Genomic DNA, 18,585 nt, shown 5'->3' on the forward strand with positions numbered 1-18,585 from the left:
TTCTCTCTCTGGCGCAGTGTATGGGAAGCAGCCTAGCGCTGGGTGTATGGGAGGCGCGTGTTCCTCCTCGCCGCCTCAGAATCCCTCTTTTTTTTTTAAAGCCTTAAAGTTTTGGATTTTTTTTTTATTCCCCTCACCTCACCTTCTTCCTTCTGCAATGATTGTCCTCCTCCTCTTCTTCCTCCTCCTCTCACCCAAATTCCAAGCTTTTATTTCTTTTCTCATGGGTTTTCACGCATTATTTGCTTTTACATTGATTCCTATGGGAAAAAATTGCTTCTTCTTAAGAATGTTTCTACTTAAGAACCTGGTCACTGAACAAATTAAGTTCTTATGTCGAGGTACCACTGTACAAAAGGGCAAGTATGATATCATTACAGAAACTTGGTGGAATAAAACTGACTAGAATGTATTGATAGAGACTGTACTCACAGATACTGTAACATCCTATGTCAGCTTCTGTGAAGACCTATGTGTACTGACCAGGAACTTGTGAATATACAACAACACAAATCTTGGTTCACAGCTAAACTTAAGCAGCTACATCATTCCAAAGAGGAAGCCTATAGAAAAGGTGATAAAATGCTGTACAATCAGGGCAGAATGTATTAACAAGGTAGATCAGAGCAGCAAAAAGAAGCTACTCTGAAAAGCTAAAGAATTGGTTCTCAACAAATGAACCAGCAAACATGGAGAACTCTTAAAAATATCACTATTTATGGCAAACCACCTTCCCAGGTTGAAGTAAATCAGCAACTGGCAGATGACCTGAATGTGTTTTAATGCAGGTTTGAAAGGAAATATAGCTACCTATTTCAAACACATCAGCATCAGCCAAGCCGCCTACAATTGACCCCATACTATTAGGTTCACAACCACTAGTGATAACAGAAAAGCAAGATCTATTTTCACAGACAAAAGCCAGGAAAAGGCCCAGGCCCAGTCAAGATAACCCCTTCTTGTTTAAAAGTCTGTGCTGACCAATTAGCCTCGGTCTTCGCCCGAATCTTCAATAAATTGCTAGAGTTGTATTATGTTCTTTCTGACTTCAAACGCTCTACTATTGTCAGGCCAAAGCCATCATGGGGAATTAGAGACTTTGGCTTGTGACAGTAGAATAGTATTACGGGAACTGGGAAGGGTAGTTACATGAGAGGGAAAGTTACTAGCCACAACAAATTCCTTTGTTAAGAGTCCAAGGTCATCTTTTGTTCTGCATCAACTGAAGTAAAGAGGAAGTCAATGAAATCCCGACACTTGGACCGGTTCTTGTGATGAACATGTGGGTGTGGGGATGTGGGATGAACCTTAACCTGGGTGGAGTACCAGAAGGAAGTTAGTATCGGAATGGAAATGGCATGGCTCTGCTAATAAATTGAACCTTGGATGAGATAATTGGACTGGAATCAGATGCTATTTGGGATACTGACATCCTCAAATAGCATCAACATCCCAGTGCTGAAGAAGCTCACCATCCTAAGGAACTGAATTGACTACAGACCAGTTGCTCTAACATCGGTAGTTATGAACACCTTTAAAAGGCAAGTGCTGTCCCACTTGAAAACCATAATGGATCCACTGTTAGACCCCCTGTATTTTGCATACCGAGCAAACATTAACACATAAACAGATGTTGTTAATACGGATTTGCACTACATCCTACAACATCTTGAATCTCCAAAGACCTATGCAAGGGTCCTCTTTGTAGACTTTAGTTCAACATTCAATACCATCATTCCAGACACTCTTTTAACTAAGGTGAATCAGCTAATGGTACCTGAACACACTTGTAAGTGGATAATAAGCTTCCTAACAAACAGGAAGCAGCAGGTGAAGCTAAGCAGAATCACATCAGATACCTGTACAGTTAGCACTGCCTCCCCCTCCCCAAGGCTGTGTGCTTTCTCCACCTCTCTCTATACCAATGGCTGCATCTCTAAGGATCCATCCGTTAAACTATTGAAGTTTGCAAATAAGACAACAGTGATTGGACTAATTTGAGATAATGATGAATCATCATACAGAGGGGAGGTCGAACAACTAACTTTGTGGTGCAACTGGAACAACCTGGATGAATACACTCAAAAACGTAGAAATTGTGGTAAAATCTAGGAGAAACCCGCCCATACTTCCACTTCTTATAATACTAAACAATACAGTATCAACAGTAGAGACCTTCAAATTTCTAGGTTCGACCATATCACAAGATATCTAATATCAAAAAAGTCATCAAAAAAGCACAACAAAGAATGTTCTTTCTGTGCCGACTCAGAAAGCTCAAATTGCCCAAGAGCTGCTGATACAGTTCTACAGAGGAATACTGAGTCTGTCATCTACACCTCTATAACTGTCTGGTTTGGTTCTGCAACCCAACAAGACAGACACAAATTTCACAGAATTATTAGACCTGCAGAAAAAACAATTGCTGCCAACTTGCCTTCCATTGAGGAACAGTATACTGCACGAGTCAAAAAGTGGGCTGTGAAAATATTTACAGACTCCTCACATCCTGGATACAAACTGCTTCAATTCCAACCCTCAAAATGATGCTATAGAGCACTGCACACCAGAACAACTAAACACAAGAAGAGTTTTTTTTTTCCTGAATGGTATCACTCTGTTAAACAAATAATCCCTTCAATACTGTCAAACCATTTACTAAGTCTGCAGTACTATTAATCTCCCCATTGTTCCCATCACCCATCTCCTCCCACAAATGATGTATGACTGTATCTTTGTTGCTTGTATCCTTACAATTTATATTGACTAGTTCCTAATACGATTTGGTTTCTTATTTGAACCTGGATTTCATTAAGGTTGTACCTTATAATTCTTGATGAACCTATCTTTTATTTTATGTACATTGAGAGCATATGCATCAAGACAAAATCCTTGTGTGTCCAATCATACTTGGCCAATAAAATTCTATTCTATTCTATTCTATTCTATTCTATAGAAGGATACAAACTATTTAAAAGAAACAGACTTAATAAAAGAGGAGGTGGACTTGAATTGCATCCCTACATAGATATACTTAACAAATGTTGAAAGCCGTTTAGAATGTACATGGATCAACACAAAAGAAAAAAGAATGACACTGGCATAGAGGCACACTACAGGTCACTCAACAAAGCAGAAAAAATAGATGAACTTTTTGCTAATCAGTTAACCAACAACAAGGATCTAAAAATGATGCAGTTGTCAGAGGCTTTACTTTTTATGTCTTAGACTTTAAAAGAGCTAATTTTAACAAACTCAGACAGAGATTGGGAACGAATCCGTGGATGAAAATCGTACAGGGGAAATCGACTCAAAAAGCTTTGAAACCCTGAAAAATACAATTATAAAAGCCTAGTACATTTCAGTACCACGGGGGAAAAGGAAGAAAACAATAAAAAATAGCATGGTTAATTTTAAAAAAACTCTTGGGGATGAATATAAAAAATGGAAAGAAGAATATTTGACTTAAGTCAGAATATTACCATTGGCCAGAACTTCAAAGATGAAGTTAGGAGAGAACATAAGAAGAGCCATGCTGAATCAGGCCAAAGCCCATTGAGTCCAGCATTCTCTGTCACACAGTGGCTCACCAATTGTACATGGTGATCTTGAGCAGAAAGAGAAGGCAACCCCTCCCTTTCCCTTGACCCCCAGCAAATGGTACTCAAGGGAATCCTGCCTGCCTCAACTAACATAGAGGCGGCACATGGACATCTGTTTCAATAACCACCGATACATTTGGCATCCATGAATCTGTCTAATCCTGCCTTGAAACTATCAAGGCTGACAGCTGTCACAACTCTTCTGGAAGTGAATTCTATAGACCAATGACCCTCTGGATGAAGAAATATTTCCCTTTATTTGTTCTTGCTTTCTTACCTATGAGGTTTAGGGAGTGCCCCCCTCGTCCTAGTATTGTGTGATAGAGAAAAGAATTTCTCTTTATCCACCTTTTCCCATGCTTGATTTTATACACTTCAATCAAGTCACCCCTTAAACACTGTATTTCAAGGCTGAAGAGACCATGGTGTTGCAAGCTGGTTTCACAAGGGAGGTGCTCCATCTTTGAGCTAAGTCTTTGAATGAAGTAAGACTTGTAACATATCAAAAACAATTTAACCTTTTTTTTTAACACACAAAAACAAAAAAAAGTCAATGAAATGATCAGTGCACTAATGGGAGAAGATGACAGAATAACAGGCAATAGAGAGAAAGCAAAACTACTTAATTCATACTTTGCATTTATCTTCGTGCAAAAAAACCCCACAACTGTACCTGTCAAAAACAAAACCATAAAAGATAGGTTAGGAATGCAAATTAAAATATGCAAAAATAAGGTAAGAAAATACCTGTCATCTCTAGACAGATTCAGATCACTGTGCCCTGATGGACAACATCCCAGAGTTCTGAAGGAACTAACATATTTGATTTCAGAACCATTGAAACATATCTCAAAGTTCTTGGAGCATCAAGGAACTACCTGATGATGGAAAACAGTGCAATGTGCACGTGTGTGCTGCCCAGCTGATTTTTTGCTCGTACAGAGGCTGGGAGGGAGTTTTTGGCTCCCAGAGATCATCCACGGGATGGGGGAGAACATTTTTACTCTCCCCCAGCTCCAGGGAAGCCTTTGGAGCCTGGGGAGGTTGAAGCATGAGCCTATTCGGGCCCCTAGAAGTTGGGAAACAGTCTGTTTCCGGTCTCCAGAGGGCCTCCAGGGGGTGGGGAAAGCTGTTTTTGCCCTTTCTAGACATTGAATTATGTGTGTGGGCACCTGCGCATGTGTGATAGCACACATGCACTTTCTTTCAGCACCCGAGGAAAATAAGGTTCACCATAACTGGTATAGGGTCTCTTGCTTGAGCAGGGATTGGATTTGAAGGCCTCCAAGGTCCTTTCCAACTCTGTTACTCTATGATCTTATGTACTTTTTGTTTCAGAGTTTTAAATTCAGTGAAAAAAGCTTGCCTATTTTAAACCATTTAATCAAACAGTGAGCCTTCATATCAATAATTTATAGACTACTAAAAGTATTATGTTTATTTGTTTGTAACTTTCAGATGAATAAAACAGTGCATAATAGGGCAACAGTTTTTAAATAAATTGTTGGCTAACGTACAGAAAATGTCCAAAATGCTGGATCCATGATTCCCTTTGAATTAATAATGATGTGACTGTTTAAGTGTAGCCATGCTATTTCACTCCAGTCAACTGTGTTCATATGTTAATCATTTCCATTGCTTCGTACCACCTTCCTATAAGAAAGTCAGTGGGGAAACCAATAGGAAGTGGGAAATTGCTCCTGCTTTTTTGTCTACCTGTGGTCATTCTGTTTTTATATTAAGATAAAGTATCTCTGAAACAATGACCCATTATATCATAGATTATCTAGCACAATCCATGGACATGGACTGGCAGAGGTGGGGAAGGAGAGGGGATGGTTTCGTGTGTGTGCACACCACTTACATGTCCCGGATCCCAATGGGCCAGTACTGGGCCACAAACCAGGGTTTCAGAATCCCTGATCTAGCATATTACTAAAACCCTTGTGTCTGTTTGATTGTTTGTAACCTCATTTGAATGAAATGATGCACCACAGGATAATATTTTTTTAAATAATATACCTGCAAGGAGCAGCTGCCCTGAATACATATGGACAATCTCATGATCTCTCCTTTCTTTCGAGAGATTTGACTGGCTACGTTTTACCTTTTGCCACCAATCTCTGTGGAAAGTGTGTTCCAGCGCCTTCTGGGACATCTAGCTTGCCATGTACACACACAGACAGACACACACACACACACACACTGCACAAAACTAGAATATCCTTCTGTTCATATCTTCAAGAAAATACCTGCTAAAAACATTTGACATATCCTACCTAAATAATGTAATTATAAAGATGAATTGATAAAGGCCATACTTATAACCAGATTTTCCAGTTCACTTATTAGAAGCATGTGCTTTAAAGTATATATGCTTAAAGTCGCAGTGTCTACATGCACCTATCTGAAGATCTTCAGAAGATAGTTTAGATATCTTGATTGATAAAGTTCAGTAAGTAGTTATAGAGAGTAAAACGTGTTCTGAAGCTGCACATGAAATATGAAATGTTCTACCATTTTGGTATCAGATAGAAAATTATTTTATTTTTTTTCAAATATGTTTTATTAAATATTAGGACTTTGTAAGCTTTATTGGTTAATTTATCTGTTTTAAATATTTTAATATTATATAAATAATATTATAATTTGCCACTGCAGCATGATTGTAAATGGATGACTGAATGAAGATCAAGAAACTGTTTTTCTAGCTGCATCAAAATTATTATTCTAGTGTGTACCTGCCAAGATAGATTAATATTATAGTATAGAATGTTTTATAGTATGTTTTATATTCAATACTAAATTGCAGTATAAGCACATTTATTGTAATTATTGTTATAATTATTTTTATATTTTTAGCTGTAAGACAAAAATGTATCCTGATAATCTTCCTACAACAAGTGTTGTAATTGTTTTTCATAATGAAGCTTGGAGTACTCTCTTGAGAACTGTTTATAGTGTAATAAACAGATCACCAAGACATATGCTGGAAGAAATTATCCTGGTAGATGATGCTAGTGAAAGAGGTAAGAATTTATCATTCATTGCATCAGATTTCTCTTTCAGAATAAATTTGTTTCTGGAGAATGTTTGAAATTTCCCTTGATTTTGGTGGTTGTGAAGGAAGGTTGTGGGTCTGCCGTTGGTTTGTGTTACATTTGTATCAGGGCAGATTAAAGAGAATTAGTCATAGTGCAATATATTATCCATGCTTGCCTATATTAAGAAAAAAAGTCAATCATGCTGTTTCTCGTCTTTCAATTAAATTTTATTGTAAGATTTTCTAAATTGCTAAAATCTTGTGAGATTCTCAGTTTTCATAAGGTTCTAGTTTTTTTTCATCTAGACTTTAGAGTTCAATATTGAAATATACTCAATTGCACTTGTCAATTATCTTTGGAAGGCTTAGGATGGGGATACTTCATCCATTCTGGCCCTGCTAGATCTCTCAACGGCTTTTGAAGCCATTGATTACAATATTTTGCTGGATCAGCTCTGGGTATTGAGACAGGAGTTCCGTTTTAAATTGATTTTCCTTTCTCTCTTTTAAATATTTTATTAATTTTCCACTTTTAAAAAAAATGCAACAGTAAGTACAGAAGAAAATCAAAGAAAATTAAATTAATAGTAGTACAGTATGTACAGATATTAGCATTATATTAGCTTTAAATTAACTATATTTATATTTATTTATTTATTTATTTTATTATTTAGATTTGTATGCCGCCCCTCTCTGCGGACTCGGGGCGGCTCACATTAATATTATATTAATTATACACCAGACTATAATTTGTCTCAAGTATATAAATTAATACATGTTTTTTTCCATTGACAAATTAATTTCATATATACTTCAATGATTTATCATGCAGGCTATATTGCACCCCCTCCCCATTTTCCTTTCTTTGTAGCTGGTACCAGTAAGTACTCCTAGAAAAAGAATGGTCCAGCCTTAGGCACCTATTATATGGGTGCCTTAGGGCTTCAGTCATTGTGCTACTAACAGTAGGATCAATTGAAGTGGAGAGGTCATCAGCCAGTATGGAGTTCAATGTCATCAGCATAATGGAGTGGTTGTGATCCCAGCTCCCTCTCCATCGGACCAGGAGTTTTGACATCTGTGACTCTGGATGAGGTAACACTCTCCCAGAGATGTCCCAAAGGTGCTTTTTTTCAAGAGGCAATTGGACTTTCTGGTTTTTTTTCTTTAAAAACATTTCACTTCTCATCCAAGAAGCTTCTTCAGTTCTGAAGAATAAATGGATGAGAAGCGAAATATTTTCAAAGAAAAAATAGAAGGCCCAGTTGCCTCTAGAAAACAGCACCTTTGGGATAACCATGATATGGATGGCTGAGAAGCTCCATAGAAATAAAAGTTACATATTTGTTAATTCTCTGCCAATGAAATCTCACAATTGTTTTTATGCAACAATAAAGAGTGCAATTCAAGCTACTGGTTAAGTTGTGTATGGCACAGGGCTACGTTACTTGCAGGTCCATCTCTCCCTGTGAGTATCAGTCCATCCTACTAGGTTAGACAGGTTGGATGTATTCCATGTCCCTTTTCTTAAATATTGCCATCTGATAAAATCTTAGAGTTATGTCTTGGGTGACTTTTTCAGTTCTTTAGAACAGAATCAAAGAGATTCCTATCCTTTTAGCTTTTTGTATGCCTGTGAAAACCTGGCTATTCTGTCCTATTGTCTAATATGGTGTTGAGCTGGGTTAATGTTTAATCTGGCACCTGGGTGGGGAAGGATATCTTTGTTTTTAACTACATTTGATAGATACAGTACTTGTGAGCCACCTATAGTCATTAGATTAAAAAGGCCACCATGTAAATGTCAAAGAAAGAAAGAAAGAAAGAAAGAAAGAAAGAAAGAAAGAAAGAAAGAAAGAAAGAAAGAAAGAAAGAAAGAAAGAAAGAAAGATGGTCTACCTGCAGTAACATTGCATCTTTGGTCAGCTAAGATATACATGGATAGGAGCAGCCTAGAAAATTGCTGTGGAATGTTGTAGCAGTCTGTTGAGTGTATTGTAGTATATTAGTTTAGTTAGATGGAGGTAGATGAAGTTGGATTGTATTGGAGTGAAGTATGAATATGTTTGGAAGCTGAGGATGGAGACTTGGGGAAAGTGGAGGTATTGATTTGGGCGCAACCTTGCCTTCTAGTTCTCATATTAATTGCTGATGGCAGGTGACCAAGTCTTCAATGCACCTATATGGCATCACTCTGGATAATATTTAATCAGGGTTGTTTGCTCTGCCTCCGGGCCTAAGTAACAGTTCCAATGGCATCGAACAACCCTAACCAGAATCCCACAAATAAGAAAGACCAATAGGCCTTCTGAGGAGGACATTAAATTCACCTCCCCTTCTCAGGCCCCTTTAGCTCTTTCTGAGGATAGAAACATTTCTAAACCAACTAGAGCAGAAAAAAGAAGGGATAAAGCATTATAAAAATTATGTGATAAGTCTGCAAAAAGACAGAGAGTACAAATTCAGTCTCAATCCTCTGACAGAGCAGATCTTTCAGATCAGCCAGTCTCAGGTGAATCCTGCACAGCCTTAGATGATCCCAACCTACTCAGACTCCTACTAGACCTTTGGGGTTCAGGTGTTGAGGCTGATAAGGCTATCCAGGTTCCCCAATCTGTTTCAGACCCAGCCCAGGAACCCGGGGATGATCCTAACACCAGCCTATCTCCTCAGGTCTCTTCTGAATTTCAGGCCATGATTACAGCTGCTCTCTCCAAGGCTATTGAGAAAAGAATGCAACCTCTCAATCTTCCATCTACCTCAGTAGCTCCGGCCTTCAGGGCTCCCAGACCTATTCAGGCCCTCAGGAGACGCATTCCGGATCCACTAGTATCTGAGGTATCTTCCTCAGAAGATGGGGAAGAGGAGGATGAAGGAGATGACTCCCTACCCAGGGAGGACCCCTTCCTGGGCCTATCTGATGACAAAGATGTCCTTTCTAAGGTACCATCCTCATCTACTATTTTTCCACCACATCTCTTTAAATCTCTACTTCACAAAGCACACATTGCCATGGGCCTAGACCCGCAGGACTTCAACACCAAGACTGTGCCTGACGAGGAACAACAGACATGTCCCTTCTTCGCTGAAGATGAACAAGACACTGATGACAGTCCTATGCTATAGGATTTTCAGAGATGCCTTGTTAAAATAATGGACATCTCCAGCAACAGGCCCAGTACCTTTCTCCAAGGACAAGAAATTTTACAAGGTAGTAGCCTCATTCAAGGAACTAATTACCATGCCCAAAGTAGATCAGCCAATTAAATCTCTCCACTCAGCTGCAGCCATGTCTGGCGAAGCTGAAGAGGTGATGAAGGCCGAGGATCATCGCCTTGAACAAATGTTGAACAAAAGCTACCTGGCTGATTCTTGGGCAATTAAAGCTGCATCTTCTGCATCCTTCTTTACCAGACCATGCTTTGGCTTCAACAAATCCAACCCCATATACCAAAGGATGACCTTCAGGACCAACAAGACCTTAATAAGATCTTTGTACAGCCCAGTCCATGGCGAATGCCACCCTACAGGCTTCCATTTCTCGGCCAAATCCGTCGCCACATTGGTAGTGGCCTGCCGTCTCCATTGGTTCAAACCATGGCAAGTGGGGGTTCAACAGAAATGGCAACTAGCAATAGGACCTCGGATATGTAAGGGGCTCTTTGGATAACTTCTGGACCCTCTAGCCCACCATAAAGAAGACCAACTCCAAGTACAATTCTTTCTTTCAGTGTATCTTTCGCCAATTGGACAGATCTATAATTTTCAAAGGCCAGCAGGTCAGTATACTTCCTGTTCCCAGACAGACTGTGGGTCCAGAGGCAGAGCCAACATGGGCCAGAGGGGGAGCTCCTCTTCCAGGCCCTTCAAAATATCTAGGTGGTAGTCATTTAAACATCCTCATTGGGAGCCATCTTGCCTGATTTTTTCCAGCCTGGCAGGCTACCTCTAACAATCCATGGGTCTTGTCCACGGTGCAGCGGGGCCTTTCCCTAGAATTCACCTGTGTTCCCCCTAACTATTTTATTTCCTGCCCAGTCGCCTACAACTGGGATTCCTGGTGTCTGATGAAAAACGCCATTAACCATCTCATTGCCATCAGAGCAATTCAGAGAGTCCCCTCCAGGTCAGAGAGGAGCCGGGTTTTACTCCATTCTTTTCATAATTCCCAGAGCCTCAGGCGGTTGGAGAGCCATTTTAGACTAAAGATTTTGAACCATTATATTAAGTATAGATGGTTCAAGATGCACTCTCTTGCATCCATCTGTTGTGATTCAGCCTGAGGCTCCTCAGGGACCGGCTGGATCTCTGCCGGATCCATGCCCAGAGGAGGAGGACAGTGAACAGGAAGGGGAGGATCAGGCAGACGGGGGAGAGGAATGTCAGGAAGAGGAGGAGGGAGAGCAGCCTGAGACCCCCGGGGGAGGGCTCACCCCAGCTAGTAGCCTGGATTCATTGGATGAAGATGCACAGGCTATAATAGACATGAGGCAGCGCCGTGCAGCTCAAAGAAGGGACCAATTAGAAAGGTATTTACATCCCTGAATTGGCAACAGCTGGGTTTGGGTGTGGTTCTCCTCAGCAGGGTTGAAAAGGCAGGCCCGCCCTTACAGTCTTGTGGAGAGTTATCAACTGGGAGTCCTGTGACCTTGCTTCGATTCTTGGCGTCTCTGATCTTTGCTTGTGGCCTAGAAGTCTGGAAGACTTGGGGGAGGCGTGGGTTTTATTATCTCCAGCGTTGTTTTTGCCAGCAAGAAGCCTGTTTTATTGCCTGGCCTTCGTGAAACCTCTGTGAAGCTTCAGAGTGTTCCTGTCTGTAAGAACAGTTTTTGTTACCTGTGTTTGCTTGGAATTATATAAACTGCCTTTGCTTTTTACCAGAGTGTCTGGCTACTCTTTTTGATTGGTGTTGGCTTCTGGGGGAACCCAGACAGAACACCATCCAGGGGATTTCATCATTTCCTTGGATTTAATGGAGGCTTATCTACACATTCCCATCCTCAAAGGACATAGACAATTCCTCTGTTTCGCATTCATGGGCTCTCATTTTGTTATATTACAATGGTATATTACATTGTATGATTGTATGTGGAGAGGAAAAAAATAAAAATAAAAAATGCTGCCTGAAAAGAAATAAACCAGAATTCCCAATCATAACAGCTAAATCTTAAATTTTATCTAATTGTTACAGGAATTTAACATATATCAATTCAAAAGGGGAGGAAAAATCCAAATAATTTATGCTAAATGTCCCCATTATCCCAATTAACCCTGCTGTTCTGTTCGAAAAAAGTTCCTAATGTTATGTTCCCGGGTCACCCTGACCCGGACCGAAAACTCTTCATTTGCAGTGCTTATGTTTGGTCTTTTTGAAAGCTTTTTTCACCTGGAAACATGTTTGAACATTTCTGCACACAATGGAATGAAAATTGAACTGAAAAAATTAATCCTTATTGGTTTATTTTGCACATAAATGTGCCTCCCCCCCGTTTTTGTGAAAGTTTTTTCAATTTATGGATAGTTTTGCTTGCAAAATCCATTCTATTTTACTAAAGTTGGTGTGGGATTGGTAGCTTGAACATTTCTGCACACAATGATATGAAAATTGAACTGAGAAAATTAATCCTTATTGGTTTATTTTGCTCATAAATGGGCCCCCATGCTTATACTCAAATAGGCTTATACTCGAGTAGGCTTATACTCGAGTATAAAATGATATGGTCTTATATTCAAAAATAAACCAATAAGAATCATTTTTTTTCAGTTCATTTCTATTTTTCTTATGTTTAGGATTGTTCAATTTAGTATATCAAAACTTTTGAGTTTATTGATAATTTTGCCTGCAAAATGCATTCTATTTTACTATTCTATTTTGGTGTGGGATTGGTAGCTTGAACCTTTCTGAACATAATGATATGAAAATTAAACTGAAAAAATGATCCTTATTGGTTTATTTTGCTCATAAATGGGCCCCCATGCTTATACTCAAATAGGCTTATACTCGAGTAGGCTTATACTCGAGTATAAAACAATAAACCAATAAGAGTCATTTTTTTCAGTTCATTTATATTTTTCTTATGTTCAGGATTGTTCAATTTAGTATATCAAACCTTTTGGGGGAAAATTCCTTAGGGATTTGTAGCCTTAAAAAATATAAATTGACACGAAATTCAAAAAGGATGGGGGGAGGGGCTTTTTGATCAAAATAAAAATATAAGTCTCAATTTTTCCAGTTCAATTTTCATATCATTATGTTCATAAATGTTCAAACTAGTTTTCCAGTGGAAAAAGTTTTCAAAAAGACCAAATTCAAGTACCTAAAAAAAATCATTTTGATCCGGGTCTATATGACCCGAACAGAGTAAATGTGACTTTTTTTTTGCCAAGAAAAAAATTTTTCCCCCACCCCCACAAATATTTTTTTGATGATCAGCATTGTTAAATTGAGTAAATGAATGCGTAAGATTTTAAAGAATATTTCGGATTTGGAGCATAAAAAAATAAAAAGTGAAAATTGTTGCAAGCAGCCAGGGGGGGGGGGAGGCCTTATTTCTGATGTTAAAAAAACAGTAAGAATCATTTTTTTCAGTTCCTTTATATTTTTCTTATATTCAGAAATGTTCAAGGTACCATTCCCACACCAACTCCAGTAAAATAGACTGCATTTTGCAAGCAAAACTATCCATAAATTGAAAAAACTTTCACAAAAACGGGGGGGAGGCACATTTATGGGCAAAATAAACCAATAAGGATTAATTTTTTCAGTTCAATTTTCATTCCATTGTGTGAAGAAATGTTCAGACTACTTTCCAAGTGAAAAAAGCTTTCAAAAAGACCAAACATAAGCACTGCAAATGAAGAGTTTTCGGTCCGGGTCAGGGTGACCCGGGAACATAACATTAGGGAGGTTTTTTTTTTCAGCAAGAAAGAAACCTCCCACCCCCCCAAAAAAATTCTCATAGAGAGAACCCCTGAAATGATGAAAAGTCATGAAATTTCAAGTTTCAGATATGCAGGGAAAATTTTTTACAGGGTCTCAAACCTTGATTTCGGGTCTCACAGACCCGAACAGAACAGCAGGGTTAATAGTAATTTCCTTTAGTAAGTAGATAAAAAAATTAAAAAAAAATTAAAAAGAAGAGAAGAAGAAAGCCTGCGCTCCAAAAGTGCTTTTCCCACCATTTAAGACCAGCACTCTTCTCTCGGGGTGGGGAGAAAGGAGCCACAAACGCTGCCTTCAAGCTCCGCCGCGTCTTTTGCCTGGCCAAAGAATACTGGAAGCGCCTGTGGCCGCTCTGCAGGGAGCTTGAAGGCAGCGCTTATGGCTCCGTTCTCCCCACCCCGAGAGAAGAGCGCTGATCCTAAACGGTGGGAAAAGCGCTTTTGGAGCGCAGGCTGAAACGGGGATGCACAGGGTGGGGGAGGGGGGAGAAATGAGGCTCCCAGAGAGAGAATCGATCATGCAGGAGGCTTTGAAAGTGACGCAGATGCCGCTTGTGTTCGGATAGTTGCACCCGTCAGGCACTCTCTCTTTCTCTCGCACATACACACACGCGCGCAGATGAGGGAGCGGAGGGGAAAGGTGGTGACAGTTGGAGTAAAATAAGGTAGGAACCTATTGTAAAATTCTTCCTCCAGTTTGCCAATCTAACAATTCTTTTTGAAGCAAGAAAATGGCAATATGGAAAAATACATTACAGTTTAGTTAGACGTGTTCCAATTCCTAAGATTTTTGTTAGAATGGACAAAGTTTTTGCTATATTTTTCCGACCCATTTGACTATATAATGGATAACAATACACATTTAAATTTGAAAAATCCATTTGCAATATACATATGCAATAAGAAGTTGAGGACCTACTGTTTTGTTTACAACATTTCTTCACCTAAGCATTTACACATAGTGTTTTCCTCAGGAACCAGGAAATTGGTTTCAAGATCTAAGAGAAATTTTGTGTGTTTGGAGGTCTCTTTCACTTAACAGCCCTCTCCAAATCTCAATAAACACAAATGAAGATGACTTATTAGCAGATCTCCCCTCAGATGCACCAATGAACAAAAATGCAATCAGAAGATGTATAGATAAGGTTCACAAAAAATATGAACTTTTACATGAAACATTCTAAAAGCTGTTCCATTTTTTCAATATTTATTTGTAAAAATGTATTAATACAAATTGCAAAAAGGGTCAAAAATAAAAATAAGAACATAAGAAGAGCCATGCTGAATCAGGCCAAAGCCCATCAAGTCCAGCATACTATGTCACAGTGGCCCACCAATTGTACATGGGGATCTTGAGCAGAAAGAGAAGGCAAAACCGTCCTTTTCCTTTGACTCCCAACAAATGGTACTCAAAGGAATCCTGTCTGCCTCAACCAACATAGAAGCGGCACATGGACATCCGTTTCAATAACCACCGATACACTTGGCATCCATGAATCTGTCTAATTCTGCCTTGAAGCTATCAAAGCTGACAGCTGTCACGACCTCTTCTGGAAGTGAACGCCATAAACCAACGACCCTCTGGGTGAAGAAATATTTCCCTTTATTTGTCCTCGCTTTCTTACCTATGAGCTTTAGGGAGTGCCCCCTCGTCCTAGTATTGTGTGATAGAGAAAATATTTTTTCTCTATCCACCTTTTCTATCCCATGCATGATTTTATACACTTCAATCAAGTCACCCCTTAAACGCCCTCTTTCAAGACTGAAGAGACCACGACGTTTCAATCTGGTTTCATAAGGGAGGTGCTCCATTTCTTTGATCATACTTGTTGCCCTTTTTTGCACCTTTTCCAGTTCCATTATATCCTTCTTGAGGTGAGGTGACCAGAACTGTACACAGTACTCCAAGCGTGGTTTCACCATCGATTCGTACAGAGGCAATACAACACTTACTGACTTATTTTTGATTCTCTTACTAATCATGCCAAGCATGGAATTTGCTTTTTTTTTTACTGCTGCTGCGCACTGGGTTGACATCTTCATTGAGCTGTCCACCAAAATCCCAAGATCCCTTTCTTGGGTTGTCTCAGAAAGCTTGGTCCCCATCAATTGGTAGGTATAATTGGGGTTCTTTGCCCCAATATGCATACCTTTGCACTAGTTTAGGTTAAAATGCATTTGCCACTTTGTTGCCCACTCACTCAATTTTGAGAGATCCTTCTGGAGCTCCCGACAATCAGTTTCACTTTTCACTACCCGAAACAATTTAGTGTCATCAGCAAAATTTGCTACCTCACTATTTACTTCTACATCCAGATCATTAATGAATAAATTAAAAAGTAAAGGTCCCAAAACTGAACCTTGGGGTACACCACTTCTCACTTCTTTCCATCCAGAGAATTGTCCATTTATTGCCACCCTTTGCTTCTTACAATTTAGCCAGTTACCAATCCAGGATAAGACCTGTCCTCTAATTCTGTGGCTGAAGAGCTTTTTTAGGAGCCTTTGGTGAGGGACTTTGTCAAAAGCCTTTTGAAAGTCAAGATATACAATATCAACTGGGTCCCCTTTATCTATCAAAGAATTCTAACAAGTTAGTAAGACATGATTTGCCTTTGCAGAAACCATGTTGATTTTCTTTCAGCCCAGTAATTTTATTTTTAATAATATTTTCCATAACTTTTCTTGGAACTGAGGTTAAACTGACTGGTCCATAATTTAATCTATAATTTCCTGGATCACCTCTGGATCCTTTCTTGAAGATTGGGGTTACATTTGCTTTCCTCCAATCCTCAGGTACAGTGCCTGATCTTAGAGAAAGATTATATATTTTAGCTAGAAGTTCAGCAACCTTGAGAACTCTAGATTGGATGCCATCTGGACCCGGCGATTTGTTGACATTTAGTTTAGAAAGGCATGAAAGAACATCTTCCTTGTTTATCTCTATCTGGTTTAATTCTTCTAATTCCCTCCTTGAGAAAACTAATTCAGTGACAGGCAAACACTCTCTATCCTCCTCAGTGAAAATGGAGGCAAAGAAGTCATTTAGCCTCTCAGCAATCTCCTTGTCTTCCCTGATTATCCCCTTCTGATCATTGTCATCGAGTGGCCCAACTGTTTTTCTGATTGGGTTCCTGCTTCTGATGTACTTAAAAAAGGTTTTGTTATTATTTTTAATATTCTTTGCTATATGCTCCTCAAAATCTCTCGGCTTTCCTGACTATCGCCTTGCATTTGGTCTGCCAAAGTTTGTGATCCTTCCTGTTCTCTGTACTGAGAGAGCGGGTCCAGCAGTCACGTGGGTTGCTCATTGACCAATCCATCGGGGACCGAGCCTAGTCTTTAAAAAGCCTGCTAGATCCACCCCTTCCGCAGAATTTGCTCTGTTCTGCGATCCAGCAGGACATGTGGTGGCTCGTTCCTCTCGCAAAACACCTACCCTCGGTCTTCTTTCTATTCAGATAAGTAAAATTTAATTCTGTCTTTTACTAGAGCTTGCCTTGGTTGCGCGCCAGCCTTACTGGTCTCGGTGCTGAGGGAGAAGCCGCGGTGCAGCTACTGCGTTTTTTTCCAAAACGCCCTGCTCGCGCTGCTGCCGGATTGTATTTACAAGTAAATCTACTCGGCCAGGAGGTTTACCGGCAAGCTAAGGATTGATTTTAAAAGGAAAAAAAGGGCTCTTTTTCCTCCAGTGGAGTGGGACTGTTAGCAAGCTTCCCTTGATTGTCTCCCGGACTTTAGACTCCCCTCCGTTTTTAAAATATCGGAGTGGTTTATTTTGGCCCGAAGGCCCTCAGCACCCAGTAATTGTCGGCCCTTGCGGATCGCCCACGCGTATCCCGTCTGGCGCCAATAAGTCCGCCGCTTGGCCCTGGAGTAAGCTTTGAGTCCCTCAGGCCTTTTCTCCCTGGCTAGGCCTCCAACCAGTGTGTCTTGGTTTACTTTGATTAAGGTTAGCGAGGCCTGCCCTTTTGCACTCCCTGGCACGAACTCTGGTACCGTCCAGATTGACTGTGAGTTGCAGACGTTCCTGGGCCTAGGAGTAGGGCCCCCTTCCTCTTGGGAAAGTTGCCCTAGAAGCTTCTCCCATCAGATTTTGGCTCAAGTCTTGTCCCTGTAATTTGTTCAGGCCATGAAATCGTTTACCAAGAGAGGCACATCTAAAGGTCCCAGAGAGGTTAGGCCTACTGGTGATGAAATTGATAATATCCCCCAGGCATCTTCCTCCTCTTCCTCGGGAGCCCATACTATGGCTAGACCCACCAGGGCTGAGAAGAGAAGGGACCAAGCCTTGCAGAGAATCCATGGAAAATCAGCTGAACGCTTAAAGCTGCAGGCCCAAGTGCACAGTAGCAATGACCCCGCAGAGGCTTACTACCTGCTGCCCTCTGGGGTCCCTGTGCTCTCTCTGAACCAAACCTAAACAGACCCCCAACCTAACTTATGGGGCTTAGGTCCAGAGGAGCCAGACATTATGGAAGATCCTTCCGAGCCAGACCCATCCCAGGCCTTTAGGGAATCTCCATCTTTATCTGCAACCATTACTAATCTGCCTCCAGAATTTCAATCTATGTTTTCTGACTTACCTAAAGCCATTGATACCAAGCTCTCGGCCATCAATGTGCCTTCTCACTCTCGTCCCCCTCCACATGCCCTTAGGCCTGTGAGTTCACTCTCATCTTACAGAGTTCCAATTAATGAGGATTCGGATTCTTCTCAGGATGAGAACGATGAGGTGGACGTAGAGGATAAAGATGACCCTTTTCATTGCATGTCAGAAGATGAGGAATCTCAAATCAAGATTCCAACTCCGGCTGCGATTTTTCCTTTTCAACTTTTCACATCTCTTCTATTTAAAGCAAGAGTTTCTACAGACTTAGCCGGGCAAGATAAACAGTCTGCTCCTTCCACAGATCCTCCTGAGGAAAATCTACCATACTTCATGAAGGAATGGGAAGACAAAGAGGTCATGCCCAAATTGTTTAAAGATGCTCTGCT

The 18,585-nt window shown here is 40.2% G+C and overlaps 1 protein-coding gene across 5 annotated transcripts in view; it reads left to right on the plus strand.

Moving 5' to 3' along the window:
* The window catches only part of GALNT1 (polypeptide N-acetylgalactosaminyltransferase 1), an 89,517-nt gene that overhangs the window by 20,718 nt on the left and 50,214 nt on the right, over positions 1-18,585 (plus strand). For 4 of the 5 annotated variants that reach the window (XM_070729213.1, XM_070729208.1, XM_070729209.1 and 1 more), the window contains one exon: positions 6,465-6,631. In XM_070729213.1, coding sequence (XP_070585314.1) covers positions 6,478-6,631 — 154 coding nt within the window. In that variant the 5' untranslated portion in view covers positions 6,465-6,477. The remainder of the gene's footprint in view (positions 1-6,464; positions 6,632-18,585) is intronic. The other variant, XM_070729212.1, reaches the window with a different exon arrangement.

This window comes from Erythrolamprus reginae, chromosome Z (assembly GCF_031021105.1).
Source record: "Erythrolamprus reginae isolate rEryReg1 chromosome Z, rEryReg1.hap1, whole genome shotgun sequence".
Lineage (NCBI taxonomy): Eukaryota > Metazoa > Chordata > Lepidosauria > Squamata > Dipsadidae > Erythrolamprus > Erythrolamprus reginae.